The 16800-nt window shown below is 34.5% G+C and overlaps 2 protein-coding genes across 2 annotated transcripts in view; one reads left to right on the top strand and one right to left on the bottom strand.

Moving 5' to 3' along the window:
- Nucleotides 1-16800, top strand: part of LOC100369459 (putative ATP-dependent RNA helicase DHX40) — a 49472-nt gene that overhangs the window by 20072 nt on the left and 12600 nt on the right. The window contains exons 5-7 of the mRNA XM_085502375.1: nt 11332-11530; nt 15065-15164; nt 16464-16550. Of these exons, the coding sequence (XP_085358501.1) occupies nt 11332-11530; nt 15065-15164; nt 16464-16550 (386 nt within the window). The remainder of the gene's footprint in view (nt 1-11331; nt 11531-15064; nt 15165-16463; nt 16551-16800) is intronic.
- LOC144349461 (tachykinin-like peptides receptor 99D) lies at nt 5179-6306 on the bottom strand. Its single transcript, XM_085502616.1, has one exon. It carries the CDS (start codon nt 6304-6306, stop codon nt 5179-5181), a length of 1128 nt encoding a protein of 375 aa, XP_085358742.1.

Below are 16800 nucleotides of genomic sequence, written 5' to 3'. Positions count from 1 at the left end.
ATCTAAATACTTAAGGGTTGAAATCAATGCATAACTGTAATATTTCAAGCACTGTTGCAGATAAGAACATGCAATTTGTGCTATAATGGAGGCACTTGACAAGAAATACATGTATGACTAATGTATCAGATGACCATATATGGTCATGTGACCTAATTATTATGCATACATGTAGTGTATTAAGCGCTGCTGTAGGTAATGACATGCAACCAATGCTATGATGAAGGCATCAGACCAGAGATATGACTAACACATCAGATGACCTTATATGGCCATGTGACCTGATTAATATGCATAATTAGTCTCCGTTCGGACGAAGTTCGAAAACGGGGACTTATAATTCGATCTCCGTCCGTCTGTCCATGCGTCTGTCCGGAGTCATATCTCAGAATCCCTTGGACCGATTCCGTTCATTCTTTGCATGTGCCTAGTACTTTATGTGGGACATATGCACATGCAGTGGTTTAGCGATTCGATTCAAAATGGTCGACTGGCAGCCATCTTGTTTTTTGAAAATGTTGTATTTTGAACATGCTTTGTCAGTTTTCATTCAAACTTGGTACATAGATTATACATGTTAGGATACATGTCCATGATGATTTATTTCACAATTGGATCAAAGATGGCCGACTGGCAGCCATCTTGTTTTTTGAAAATGTTGTATTTTGGACATGCTTTGTCAGTTTTCATTCAAATTTAGTACGTAGATCATACATGTTAGGATACATGTCCCCGACTGTCGGTGAGTTCCTGAGTCTGTTCGTCCGACTGTTCGAGTGTCCGTCTGTACGTGCGTCAGTCTATGCAACGTCATATTTCAGAATCCTGTGGACCGATTCCGTTCATTCTTTGCATGTGCCTAGTACCTTATGTGGGACATATGCACATGCAGTGGTTTAGCGATTCGATTCAAAATGGCTGACTAGCAGCCATCTTGTTTTTTGAAAATGTTGTATTTTGGACATGCTTTGTCAGTTGTCATTCAAACTTGGTACATAGATTATACATGTTAGGATACATGTCCATGACGATTTAGTTTGCAATTGGATCAAAGATGGTCGACTGGCAGGCATCTTGTTTTTGTTTTTTTATGCGGTATCTTGGACGTGCTCTGTCAGTTTTCGTTCAAATTTGGCACATACATGTACTTTATACATGTTAGGATGCATGTCCATGACAATTTGTTTCAAAATCTGGTCAAGGATGGCCGATTGACAGCCATCTGACTTTTTGGCCTTACTACTATATTTCCATAATTTATGTACCATTTTCATTCGTATTTGGCACATACATAATACATATCAGTGTGTTTCATAATCAGATCAAAGATGGCTGAATAACGACTGTTTATATTTTTGGCCATATTATTACTACACGGAACACATGTTTTGATGTAAATAAACAATCTGTTGTATACACCACTTGGAACTCAAGTTTCAAGGACACGCTCGCGACAACCCCTCTGCTTTAATATGACGAGCACAAAGAGAACTTAACGGGGACTGTGTCATTTTCAATGACTTGTTCTAATGTATTAAGCACTGCTGCAGATAGTGACATTCAACCAGTGGTGTAATGAAGGCATCAATATGACTAACATATTAAATGACCATGATATATAGTCATGCAATGTCATTAATATGCATACCTGTAATATTTAAGGAACTGTTGTGGATACTGACATGCAACCAGTGCAGTATTGTAGACATCATACAAGTGATATGACTAATGTATCAGATTAATATATACAGTGACCCCAATAGTATGCTTAACTAAATATCTTAAGCACTGTTGCAGATAATTGTGTTGTTGGACAAGATTTATGACGAAAATATTAAGTCATCACATATGGTCATGATTTTATTAAATATTTATAATTGTTATACCATATTAGCTTCTTGGAACCACCTTGACCACTGCTTGCAGTTATATTTTTAAATGCTGTATTTGCTCTTTGAGAAACACACATTCTTACATATAAGTGTCAAAGTCTGTGGTCAAAATTAGACATACTTTAGTGATTTTGCATGTAATAAATGCAGGTTACGTTTTATTTGTATTGGAGATGTGATTCTAATATAGTAAATTATGTATTCCTTCTGTTCTTTCTAAGCTTTCTTTGATTTTGGGTTGAAATCTGGGTATATTAATTGTGTAATTTGTGTGAATTAGCATATTTTTAGCTTTTCCATAGATCTCAATAACAGCTCATCAGATTTCATAGAAACTTGATATATAAGTACTCAGGGGGTAATCCCTAGAAGTGATTAGTTTAAGGTTGAAATCGTGCATATTAATTATTAAAATAAATTAGCCAATTTTCAGTTATTCCACAGATCTTAAGTACCATACCACTGGGCGATTTATACGAGTCTCAGTCTTCTTAAATTTTGAATTCATTTTAAATATTCCATAATTTTACATCATGTGCTTTCATTTCTCTCAGATCACAGGAATTCTTTTCTAAATGAAAATTGATACAGAGAATAATTGTACTTTTGTTTATATTTTGTTTATCAAGTTTGTATGTGTACTCATTGATAACCAAAGAGTGTCACTGCCTGATATCAACACTCATGACCATATTTAGTTTACAACTGATCTGCTACTGTGAACCTTGTGGTATGATTGATTAGTTGGTCTTATCATCTAGCATCAATTTTTCCTGGAAAAAAAACACTTATGAAGGAGCTCTATTATACTTTCATTTCATCAGGATATCGAAAATGATAAGAAAATTGGGGTCACCAGACAAGATTTTTCGAGACTATAGTCCCAAATGTTATGGAAAAATGTCATAATTTGAATTTTTGCTATGGTTTTTATTATTTATTTGTTTCATATCACAAAATTGTGCTCCATTTCATATTGTATGAAAAAATAATAAATTATTTATTGATATGAATCCTAATTTTCAAAAAAATCACATTTAATCTAGCAATTTCCCAGTATGATAAATAATTGACAATAGTTGAATGAACGAATATTAAATAAATAAATAAATAAATAAATAAATAAATAAATAAATAAATAAATAAATAAATAAATAAATAAATAAATAAATAAATAAATAAATGAATGAATGAATCAATGAATGAATCTCACATGTACATGTATACTTGATTGAATCTTACATTTCTGATAAAAATAAACAACAATGTAACATAACTGTATTTGTTTATTGTACAGAGGAAAATTTGACATGATATTTGCAATACATACAAGTAAACAATTAAAGTGAAAAATTGATCAGTAAAATTGATCATTATACATCAATGTGGTGTATTGTGTAATAGAAATAAATATTTCACTTTTTTATGCGCAGTCAAACTTTATTCCAGTAAAGAAATCAGTTACGCAGGAGTAAAGCAGCATATTACTAAAACATACAAGGTTTCTGTAGGAAGGTTGCTGTGGAATCCCTGCTGTCAGAGTAACTACCTCCTTAGGGATAAACTGGATGTATATACTGTACAGTGTCACTATCAATCAAGTGAGATTACAACACTTCTACATCAAACACTTAGTCTGCTCAGGGGTAATTCACATATTCAGACAATTACACATACATGCAGTTTTCTATCTACATTTATAAGCAGAAATGTAGGCTATTACAGTTTTATGATAATTTATTAAGACAGTTGGTAGATTCAATAAATGTAAAAAAAATCAGACAAAAAATTGAATAAAATATGTTTGATGTTTAAAATATATTTCAACAGACACAGGCACTGTATTTGAAAAATGTTGGTGACAATTAATGATATGTTTTGATTGTATTCATATTGTGAAAATTACCTTGTACATTGTATATTCAAATATAATATTCCAATATTTTATTATTCAGGGATTTAAATTCACAGAGATATCAAAAGCTATTGCCTAGATATCTTAGCTCTTCGCTTTTCAAGATATATTATTCCTATACTGTATTATCTATTTTGGCCTTAAAACATGACTGTTACATGGAAACTATTGTCATTTAATAACCAGAAATTTTTTTCTTGATTATTTAAGATAATTGTAAATTACATACATTTTTAAATTCCCCAGACGAAATTAAAATCGTTATTACTGTAGTAGTGTATGCGCTGTGATAAATGAAAGAGGTATGTCTATGGCCAAATTTGAATGATCCAATTATTGTACTTTTTTTGTGTTTAGACCTGTCTTCTATAAGAGATAATAGATTTATCATTTATGGGACACATATTGAATGTGTGCTGTATGACAGCCACTATACTTTAACGCATTGTCTGCTGTAAGCCTCCATGGGTAGGGAAAATAACATGGGTCAGCAGGTTATGTGTTCATATTACATTACATATAGATGAATATACTGTAAAATACTTTATTTTAGCTGGAATTAATTTTCACTGAACATACATTTTTGGTGTTTTGTATGGAATTTATTTTCACTGATTTTTGACAAGTTGAATGTAAAATATAGGAAAAATGTATATTTGCTGGATTTTATTTTCACTGAATCATTCGTTCAGCGAGATTAGCGAAAATTAATTCCAACTGAAAATAGAGTATTCCATAGTAGATGATTTCAGTTAAACAATGATAAAACACTTGTTTAAGTCTTACCAAGATAGCTGTGAATTTTATTTGACTAACAATTTTTTTATCGTCAAAAACAAATCACAAAATAAATAATTATATTCTTATAGCTAATTGTGACCATCTATTGGACAGTTTAACTTGAATGCCAAGTCTCTTTGGCCCAGAAAATATGTTTCTGGTTATCACGCACATCATTTTATAAAAAAGTATGCGTCTCAGCTTTTTTTTTATTTTTTTTTATTTTTTTTTTTGGAATTTGAAAAAAAAAAATTTCATGATTTGTAGCTAGGGGTACAAACATCATGGTTAATTTACACAATTAAAAATATGTAAGAAAGATAGAGAAATATATGAATGAACATTAACAGTAATATAATATATGGTAATATAATAAACAATTCAGTATGAGACCCAAAATGACTATATGAAATATTAGGTAACGATTATTATGATTGTCTTTTGATAGAAACTGTTTTGACGTTTAAATTTATCTCGCAAATTATTGTAAAATTCCTTATATATTTTGATCATATATTCCCACCATTCGAAATGAGTAAAAAATACAAAATTTAATAATTTCATCATCTTGTATTACAAATTGCTCTGTTGCTATTTTTCGTTTAAGTTTTGCAACATTCGCTGATTAGCTTGTGCAAGTAATGTTAACGACATAGATTCCAGAGGTATCTCATTTGGTTGGTTCACACTGTCCTGATCCACATTTGGTACACAGTGATAAAACATGCCGAGAAAACTCTGACGAAACTGTTTGTATTTGAAAACATAAATAAATGGGTTCAATATGGAATTCGCAAATGCTAGTAATACAAAAACATTATAGTAATCAGAGATGTATATAACAGAAGCTCCCAAATTATGCAGTAAAAAAAGAAATTTATTCGGTGTCCAGCATATGATATATGCTAGCATTACCAACAGTAGCATCTTAATGACACGCCTCCTGGCTTTAGCTCTTGTCTGCCCTGATGGATTTGAATCTCTAGCCCTGGATTTCAAACTGGAAATAATTCTAAAGTAAGCCCACGTCATGAATATGACTGGTATGAAGTAAGTTATGATGAAATTTAATGTCCCAAAAACCATTCCCCAGATTGCAGACGGCCACTTGAACAGTTGGCACTCCCCTTGATGGTATCGGTGAAAAATGGCGAATGTCAATTCTAGGATACAGGCGGATGCCCATGATATTGCAACCATGATCAATACTTTACATTTAGTGAAATACTCTCTGTACGTCAGGGAGTTCACTAAAGCGAAATATCGTTCGAAGGTTACTAGCATCAGATTGAAAGTTGATGCCTTGATAGTCGCCCAGAAGAATTGCGCGCTGTAATACAGGCGGCAGTAGAACTGCCCGGAAATCCCTGCGGGAATATCAGGTGATATTACATGCATCATATACCGATTGAATATTAACAGCATAGAAGTCAACAAGTCGGCTACAGCCAAGTTCAATATCAAGTAATTTGTCAGTGTTTTCATTCTTCTGGCGTTCAAAACCACCACAATAACAAGAGCATTTCCTAATGTGCCTATGATTCCGAGAACTAGCTCTGTTATGTAAACATAAGCGGGTATCAAATGTTGATGTAACGTCTGATCCTCAGCGGTACTGTTGGCTGCTGTGGCGTTGCTCATGTTCATTGCCTCGTACATGTAGCGTAATGTTGTGATATCCATACCTTGATGTAGATCGTTAGCCAGAATCACCACCATTATTTGATCAATCCACCCACATGAGAGAATATATATCCTGTATGTCACAGCTTTTGAGATGCTCAAGCTGAAATGGGTGTCTCCACATCTCAACAGCGTTATAAAAGCGTCAAAACAGGAAAGTGAGTGTGCTCATGATTTGCAGACTCAGCATGTTTCCTTTTGTCCATATCCTGTTCGGATCGTCTAACCATGATGATGTATTTGGCACGCAGTAGGCTGACGCAGTAGGCTGACGCAGTAGATGTGCACTACTCATGGTGATGAGCATAATGAATCAAAGTACCCCAGAAGCATTGTGGTCAGAGTGTTACAATAAAAGCTTTACCTGAAAGACCGCTTCGCAATCAATTCAATATTCTTGCCAGGTGGTCTAATTATACTTCCTATTACCGCTGATAATTTATTTTCATGTCAGTTAGATGAGTCTTTCCTCTTTAACGTGTTTTCTAAACATACCTACTTGACTCAGTAGCTGCACAAATGTATCGGGTAATCAAGTGTTGAAATAATGCTGACAATCGATTTTGACAATTATATGTTCTCATTAGGTTATATTCTGTTCATCAACACGCCTGTCCATGAGTGAATCCAATGTTTTTTCTTTTCAGACATCGTTTGATCAAAGATGTACTACACTGATTTAGAACATAATACTTTTAATAGAGTTTACCTTGGCACATCAATTTATTTTTGGCTGACTGGCAGCCATTTTTGATAAAATCAAATGAAATTGCAAAATAATAACAATTTGAACGTCACATCATATGTATTTTTTCTGTGTGAGTAAACATTTGGAATTTTCAATGTTGGGATGGTGGATACCATGGTAACGCTCCTCTTACTCTTTTGCTTATTGAATTGTGAGGGTATATACTGTGTATATATATTCAGGCTATCATACATATTTCATTGAGTTTACGTACATCATTGAAGTATGCTGGACATTGATTGTCAGTCATCAAACTCAACATTTCATTTATTTTGACTTGTGTATGTACATGTAGTTTGAATGACCATCAATATGAGCGAGCGAGCGAGTGAATGAATGAACGAATGATTTCCTTTCACCAAATAAGTAGTAAATTGTAATTGCTCAGTTGAACATATATACCTATTTGCTCTATTAGAATCACATTTTAATGTAATTGTGGAATCCTCAATTGTTGCATCATGGCAAAGTCCATCAGTGTACGTCTACTTCCATCAATGTTAACTTTTAGGTCATAGCTAGGATTAGTAATATACTAGTTGGCCATGCACATGAAAAGTAGGTTACTAGTTGGCCATGCACATGAAAAGTAGGATACTTGTTGGCCATGCACATGAAAATCATGCTACTAGATGGCCATGCACATGAAAAGTAGGATACTAGTTGGCCATTCACATGAAAAGTAGGGTACTAGTTGGCCATGCACATGAAAAGTAGGATACTTGTTGGCCATGTACATGAAAATCACGATACTAGTTGGCCATGCACATGAAGAGTAGGATACTAGTTGGCCATGCACATGAAAAGTAGGTTACTAGTTGGCCATGCACATGAAAAGTAGGATACTAGTTGGCCATGCACATGAAAAGTAGGGTACTAGTTGGCCATGCACATGAAAAGTAGGTACGAGTTGGCCATGCACATAAAAAGTAGGATACTAGTTGGCCATGCACATGAAAAGTAGGGTACTAGTTGGCCATGCACATGAAAAGTAGGGTACTAGTTGGCTATGCACATGAAAAGTAGGGTACTAGTTGGCCATGCACATGAAAATTAGGATATTAGTTGTCCATGCACATGAAAAGTAGCATACTAATTGGCCATGCCCATGAAAAGTAGGGTACTAGTTGGCCATGTACATGAAAAGTAAGATACTAGTTGGCCATGCACATGAAAAGTAGGATACTTGTTGGCCATGCACATGAAAATCATGCTACTAGTTGGCCATGCACATGAAAAGTAGGATACTAGTTGGCCATTCACATGAAAAGAAGGGTACTAGTTGGCCATGCACATGAAAAGTAGCATACTAATTGGCCATGTACATGAAAAGTAGGGTACTAGTTGGCCATGCACATGAAAAGTAGGATACTAGTTGGCCATGCACATGAAAAGTAGGGTACTAGTTGGCCATGCACATGAAAAGTAGGGTACTAGTTGGCCATGCACATGAAAAGTAGGGTACTAGTTGGCCATGCACATGCAAATTAGGATATTAGTTGGCCATGCACATGAAAAGTAGGGTACTAGTTGGCCAAGTACATGAAAAGTAAGGTACTAGTTGGCCATGCACATGAAAAGTAGGATACTAGTTGGCCATGCACATGAAAAGTAGGATACTAGTTGGCCATGCACATGAAAAGTAAGATACTAGTTGGCCATGCACATAAAAAGTAGGATACTAGTTGGCCATGCACATGAAAAGTAGGATGCTAGTTGGCCATGCACATGAAAAGTAGGATACTAGTTGGCCATGCACATGAAAAGTAGGGTACTAGTTGGCTATGCACATGAAAAGTAGGGTACTAGTTGGCCATGCACATGAAAATTAGGATATTAGTTGTCCATGCACATGAAAAGTAGCATACTAATTGGCCATGCCCATGAAAAGTAGGATACTAGTTGTCCATGCACATGAAAAGTAGGGTACTAGTTGGCCATGCACATGAAAAGTAGGGTACTAGTTGGCCAAGTACATGAAAAGTAGGGTACTAGTTGGCCATGCACATGAAAAGTAGGGTACTAGTTGGCCATGCACATAAAAAGTAGGATAATAGTTGGCCATGCACATGAAATGTAGGATCCTAATTGGCCATGTACATGAAAAGTAGGGTACTAGTTGGCCATGCACATGAAAAGTAGGATACTAGTTGGCCATGCACATGAAAAGTAGGGTACTAGTTGGCCATGCACATGAAAAGTAGGGTACTAGTTGGCCATGCACATGAAAAGTAGGGTACTAATTGGCCAAGTACATGAAAAGTAGGGTACTAGTTGGCCATGCACATGCAAAGTAGGATACTAGTTGGCCATGCACATGAAAAGTAGGATACTAGTTGGCCATGCACATGAAAAGTAGGATACTAGTTGGCCATGCACATGAAAAGTAGGATACTAGTTGGCCATGCACATGAAAAGTAAGATACTAGTTGGCCATGCACATAAAAAGTAGGATACTAGTTGGCCATGCACATGAAAAGTAGGATACTAGTTGGCCATGCACATGAAAAGTAGGATACTAGTTGGCCATGCACATGAAAAGTAGCATACTAATTGGCCATGCACATGAAAAGTAGGGTACTATCAGGCCAAGTACATGAAAAGTAGGGTACTAGTTGGCCATGCACATGCAAAGTAGGATACTAGTTGGCCATGCACATGAAAAGTAGGATACTAGTTGTCCATGCACATGAAAAGTAGGGTACTAGTTGGCCATGCACATGAAAAGTAGGGTACTAGTTGGCCAAGTACATGAAAAGTAGGGTACTAGTTGGCCATGCACATGAAAAGTAGGGTACTAGTTGGCCATGCACATAAAAAGTAGGATAATAGTTGGCCATGCACATGAAATGTAGGATCCTAGTTGGTGATGCACATGAAAAGTAGGGTACTTGTTGGCTATGCACATGAAAAGTGGGATAATAGTTGGCTATGCACATGAAAAGTAGGATACTAGTTGGCCATGCACATGAAAAGTAGCATACTAATTGGCCATGCACATGAAAAGTAGGGTACTAGTTGGCCAAGTACATGAAAAGTAGGGTACTAGTTGGCCATGCACATGCAAAGTAGGATACTAGTTGGCCATGCACATGAAAAGTAGGATACTAGTTGTCCATGCACATGAAAAGTAGGGTACTAGTTGGCCATGCACATGAAAAGTAGGGTACTAGTTGGCCAAGTACATGAAAAGTAGGGTACTAGTTGGCCATGCACATGAAAAGTAGGGTACTAGTTGGCCATGCACATAAAAAGTAGGATAATAGTTGGCCATGCACATGAAATGTAGGATCCTAGTTGGTGATGCACATGAAAAGTAGGGTACTTGTTGGCTATGCACATGAAAAGTGGGATAATAGTTGGCTATGCACATGAAAATTAGGATACTAGTTGGCTGTGCACATGAAAATTAGAATACTTGTTGGCCAAGCACATAAAAAGTAGGGTACGAGTTGGCCATGCACATGAAAAGTAGGATAATAGTTGGCTATGCACATGAAAATTAGGATACTAGTAGGCCATGCACATTAAGAGTTGGTTACTAGTTGGCCATGCACATGAAAAATAGGATACTAGTTGGCCATGCACATGAAAAGTAGGATACTTAGTCGGCCATGCACATGAAAAGTAGGGTACTAGTTGGCCATGCACATGAAAAGTAGGTACGAGTTGGCCATGCACATGAAAAGTAGGATACTAGTTAGCCATGTACATGAAAAATACGATACTAGTTGGCCATGTACATGAAAAGTAGGATACTAGTTGGCTATGCACATGCAAATTAGGATACTAGTTGGCTATGCACATGAAAAGTAGAGTACTAATTGGCCATGCACATGAAAATTAGGATACTAGTTGGCTATGCACATGAAAAATAACATACTAGTTGGCCATGCACATGAAAAATAGGATACTAGTTGGCTATGCACATGCAAATTAGGATACTAGTTGGCCATGCATATGAAAATTAGGATACTAGTTGGCTATGCACATGAAAAGTAACATACTAGTTGGGCATGCACATGAAAATTAGGATACTAGTTGGCTATGCACATGAAAAATAGGATACTAGTTGGCCATGCACATGAAAAGTAGGGTACTAGTTGGCCATACACATGAAAAGTAGAATACTTGTTGGCCATGCAAATGAAAAATTAGTATACTAGTTGGCCATGCACATGAAAAGTAGGGTACTAGTTGGCCATGCACATGAAAAGTAGGATACTAGTTGGCCATGCACATGAAAAGTATGATACTGGTATTACCGTGTCATTAATCATCCTTGTCTACTTTCTTATTAATCCATGCGTTAGGTTGTGGATGTTGTAATGGACATTCATCTTGACCAAACCCAGGGTGACATATTAGTTTTCTTGACTGGACAAGCAGAAATAGAGAAAGCATGTGATGCTTTGTTTAAGAAATCGGAAAGACTGGATTATGAATATGATGTACATGATAGCAGTGTCAAAGCATTATTAATATTACCAGTTTATGGATCAATGCCTACTGGTAGGTGGATACATTAAGTGTTTAAGATGAAATACTTTTTAATCAATGTTTTCATATTTTGTTAACCCATGGATTAGTGAGCTTTGATGATCTTGTGATGGTAAATTACCACTCTTGGGGTTAGGATGTTAAGCTATGCATATGTAACAGTTCCTTAAGATGGCTGAAAAATGAATTTGCTATTTTAATCCTATTATTACATCATGAACATCAAATAGTACAGTATTTATTAACTTTTTCACCACCGGTTCCCTATTTTCATCACAAATTCACAGAATGGTCCAGTTTATAGTCTGCACTTTCCTTTTGAGATAGGACAAATATGGCCAAATTTTTTGAGTAAAAACTTAAAATTGACTCAAATTTTGTCTGTTGGCTCCAAAATTAGGGTTCATTTGCAGAAATATTGAAGAATATAAACAAAAAAGTGCAGAAAAATTTGGGTGAGAAAGTCTGGTGGTGAAAAGGTTAAAGGGCGATGGTTATCGCACCATGTCTTATTTGATATGGGACTTGTAGTGACGTACAAAATGAGTGTAAATTACATCGCTTGTTGTGACAACCATGGCCATTTTAATGAATCGGACAGTGAGCAAGAGTTTAATATATATTATTTCACTTATTGAACATCAACATCACACTATTTCCTGCTTTCTGATGATCAACATGTCTTTTGCTTATAATTTTATTATACTTTAGTATATAAAATCAAAGTTGATTTGTTTGTAATCTTCATACATCTGAACCTGAGATGTACAATTACACTATCAGGTGTAAAACCTTATGGTAGCGGGACTATTATTTGCATGCTTGTTTTCATCTTCTAATTGTGACCAATGACTACAAATATACCTAGGAAAGTATATATTTTTTGAATCGCCAGACTTCATTCAAGCTTTACAAAGGCGTGTTTGTCATGCCCGTATCTGCATTCTACGTTGCATTACTTAATCAAAAGTGAAAAATTACTTTTTTTGTAAAAAAAATAATTACGCATTTATGCTGGTGATAAGAAGTTTTTTTTTTTTTCACTTTTCCTAGTTGTTCAATAGTTTGGTAAATTGAATGTGTCTGGTCAGTTTTATTCAAGCAATGCGTTTTGAAAAGTAGTGTCCTGAATTTTAATTTCACATTGCCCCCAAGTCAAACCACAACACATTGGTAAATAAACCATGAAATAGTTTGTCTGGACACAATCAAGTTCCTCTCATTGTAACCTTAGAGCTGTGAAAATTTGGTGTTAATCCGACGACAATAAGTATACGTTATTTTTCGTTAAAGACCTTGTATTTTGAAAAACATAAACTCCTAGAAAACGTCGATGAAGTCACAGCAAAGATTTCAAGCTTGTTTATCAGCACAAGCGATTTGTTTTCACATCAAGGTCTGTTTTAACGTGTTGTAGGGGCATTCAAATGTATAAGGCTATTGGAAACCAAAAAATAAAGGAATGGGGTAGCTATAATTCGATAAAATCGGCAGATGAAAACACCCAAATCAATGATTGTTTTCAGTGGCTGTGTGACCTTGTGTCTGACACATTCATATGCAAATGACTAATCTGTGAAATAAACAGAGGCGGAGACAAACAACTCAAATGTTTGGAAACACTCATTGTGTTTCAGATAGCCACTGATAACACATCCCACCATTGCTTTGTCTTGAGTTAATCTTTGAAACTTATAGGCACACAGATTAAACCTGTGTTGTTGATTTTGGAAAACACTACTGAAGCTGCCTGCTTCCCTTCAGAAAATCTACATTTTAACCAACTTACATGACATTCTAGATTATGTTGACTTTATCAGATGAAAGTTTATAGTGCATTTCATCAATTAATAAATAAATGTGAAAATTGTAATTTTCAACACAAATAATAGTCTCGCTACCTTAAATCAAAACATAATAACCTCTCTTGGATTTTATTAGTCTTATTTTGTCTTGTGTGGCATTTAAAAAGAATTACAAAAAAAATGTAGTTCTCTTCTGTGATCATTTTGAATTTTGAACCATTTTTAATCCCACGAGAGACAAGTTTTCGTGAGTCAGTGAAAATCGTGGAATTTTTTGGGTTGTACGACACAGATTGCAGTGACTTTCGTGAAATGTTGTCTTCATGAATGCCATTTAATTCCCTAGCCACTTCAAAGGGGGAGGGGATGGAAAAAAAGTAATATACTGCTTTCTGTATGCTGTAAAAATCCATCCCTTATGTTATGTTACATTCATTATGTTGAATCACTCTTTATATTCACAACCAATTGGTGAATTTGATTACCTAAGCCTTACTAGGATCGATTCTCATTGACTTTTAATTGCAATACAATTACGATTTACCAGACTCAGTTTGATTGATTAGATTTCTGCTGTGGTTACTAATCCGTCCATGCATTTGAATGAATATCTAAACTTATCAGAACCAATCGTGTTCAAATTTGAAATGCTCCCTAAATTGCATACAGTTTTGTTTCTGGAGAGCTGGGGGAAGAAGTTATATTATGTCTACGTGTGAATGGTAAACAGTCTTTCACAAACGGGCAGGACATACATAGCAAGTACATTTAAATTTTACCAATTGAACTGCTATTTCATGTTTTCCCTTGTGTGCCATTGAACTGATTGCATATATATAGGTTAATATATCAGAAGTCAGACATGCGCATTACTAATGATTTCGATCTTGAACTCTCCAGCAGACAAGGTTGATTTACACTGAAGTCCATTAAACACATGATTAACACTGACTTTATGGTTGATCGATTACCTGACTAAATACCTTGTACCAAGTATTATATCAGTTGATACATCTACTCTAGAGACAACATCGTGGTTTCAGTATAACACCTAATCAATAATCAAAGAATTCCTCCGCTTTCACATAGCTTTATATCGTTAATGGAGGAACTAAACAATTTTTATGACCATTTAAGTACTTTCATTCATGTGAGTCTTAAAGTTAAATTCCCTTTTTGTATGATATACTAAAACCTCTCACTGCTCTCTGTTTATCCAACAGAATCATCCTGAAATTTAGCAATAATGCAAACATACAAATTTGCTGCCAAACCAACTAATTTTATTATTTTCATGGTGATCATAATAATCACTGGGTTCATGTGTTCTATATAATAATACATCATGGAAATGCAACTTAAAGGTTTTTGAAATAAATAACAAATTGGTCTCTAGAAAATAAATTACTTTTAATAGAGTATTGAGAAATGTTTTTTTTAGAGATTGATTGCTATTTATGATTGAATTCTGTTAGTTTAATAGTCAGGTCATTTTATGAGCATCATAATTTAAGTTTCATAGTATGTTTCTTTCCATTGATGTATGATTTGGTGTTCGGGCAGGATACAAATCAATATCTTTTACTGTCCGGGCAGGATACTATCAATTACAGTTACTTTTTCAATCATTAAAAATATTCTTCTGCAACTTTGTTTAAATGTATATCATATCTGTGTTATCATCTTTATTCTATATATTAAGTTTTATGACATTAGGAATTTTTATTTATTCTATACACAGAAATACAAAAGAGGATATTTTCACCAGCTGATCCTTGGGTTAGAAAATGTGTTGTAGCAACAAATATAGCTGGCACGTCTTTGACAATTGATGGTATAAGGTCAGTATGTGTATTCTACTTTTGTTTCTTTAGTCTACATTTGGAATAAGTTCGAAAATATTTGCATGTGTCTGTGTGTGTCTGTAGGTATGTAATAACCTGTATTTCTGACATGCCTGTATCGATCACATATTGCATATTCATGTCAATTCGCTTCATGATTCGATCCAAAATGGCCGAATGGCGGCAATTTTTGTTATTAAAAAATCATCAAAATCAAGCATTGTTTGGTCTTGCTTGTGTATGGGCAGAATTTGTTTAAACCTTATATATACATTGCACAATATAAGGCCTTGATGCATGTCGTTTGGATTTTCTAATCAAATTAAAAATTTATTGTAATGAATGCTGTTTTCGAACCATACCTTTTTATAGAGACATTGGACATAGTGGCACCTTGATGTACATCATTTTGTTTTTAATAACTAATTGAAAATGGCCAAATGGTGGTTGTTTTGTTTTTAATGAATACAGTTCCAGAGCTTTATTTCTTAGATGACTTGACAGATAATGCTTGAAACTTTAAATATATAACGTATATTTTGACACACATAATGTAGCTGGTATATTCGTTTGCGATCAGATTCTAGATGGTGGTACGGTATGGCAGCAAAAAGTCATTAAAGTCAAGCATTTCTGCCATTCCGGAACCTGATCTTGGTCTTGGTTGATTATTGTTCAAGCTTGGTACATACATACTTGAACATTGTCAGACTTTATTTGATGTTATTTTGTTTTTCAGATCAGCCATTTTGTTTTTATTAATGCTGTTCTATGTTTCTGACATGTCCTGACTGTTCGTGTTCAAACTTATATAATATATTATATAACTCACAGGGACTATGTAATGTATGCCTGTTCTGATTTGTAGGCTGAGATATACATGTTATTGATTTATTGATTGATTAATTAATTAATTTACATGATTTGAATTCATACAAGTTACACTTTCACATGTTCTTATTAATACTGATTGCAATTAAACATTTAAAACACTTCACCTCTTCACTTCAGACTCATCACCATGCATAAACTCATAATTTTGACAAAATGTTTAACCAGAAAATAACAACACAATACTGCGGCAACAAACAAATATGTAGGTTTTACTTGAAGAATTTAAAAATTGAAATCATAAATTGAAACTCCAGCTTCAAAGTGTAATGTAAAAATAAAGTCGTCACTGAACTCTTTTGTTTCTATATTTTTTTTTATACATGCAGCATATGATTCTGTTATATTACATACATGTATATTATTATTATAATAAATCATGATATTTTTTTTCATTGTTTATAGATATGTTGTTGATTGTGGATTTGTTAAACAGTTGGCATATAATCCAAGGACTGGATTAGATGCTTTGCAAGTAGTACCAATATCCAGGTAAAGATTATGGTACTGTAAAAGCATTATGTTTACGCAAATTACATTTTTTAAATATTTTTGTATATATTTTTGAGCATATATTCAAAGTATTTCAATTTCACATAAGAACAATAAATTCTATTGGTACAGTAATCATTATATATTCACATTGATTCAAAAGAATTTGCTTAGCAGTTGAAATAGCGAACAATAAATATTTTGTGGGTTAACGTCCAAGTTTCGTGACATGGTTTTTGTATTTACAGAT

Source organism: Saccoglossus kowalevskii, chromosome 8, assembly GCF_978046115.1.
Source record: "Saccoglossus kowalevskii chromosome 8, keSacKowa6.1, whole genome shotgun sequence".
Classification (NCBI taxonomy): Eukaryota; Metazoa; Hemichordata; class Enteropneusta; family Harrimaniidae; genus Saccoglossus; species Saccoglossus kowalevskii.
Note: the sequence above shows the minus strand (reverse complement) of the source record. Positions and strands in the feature narration are given on the sequence as shown.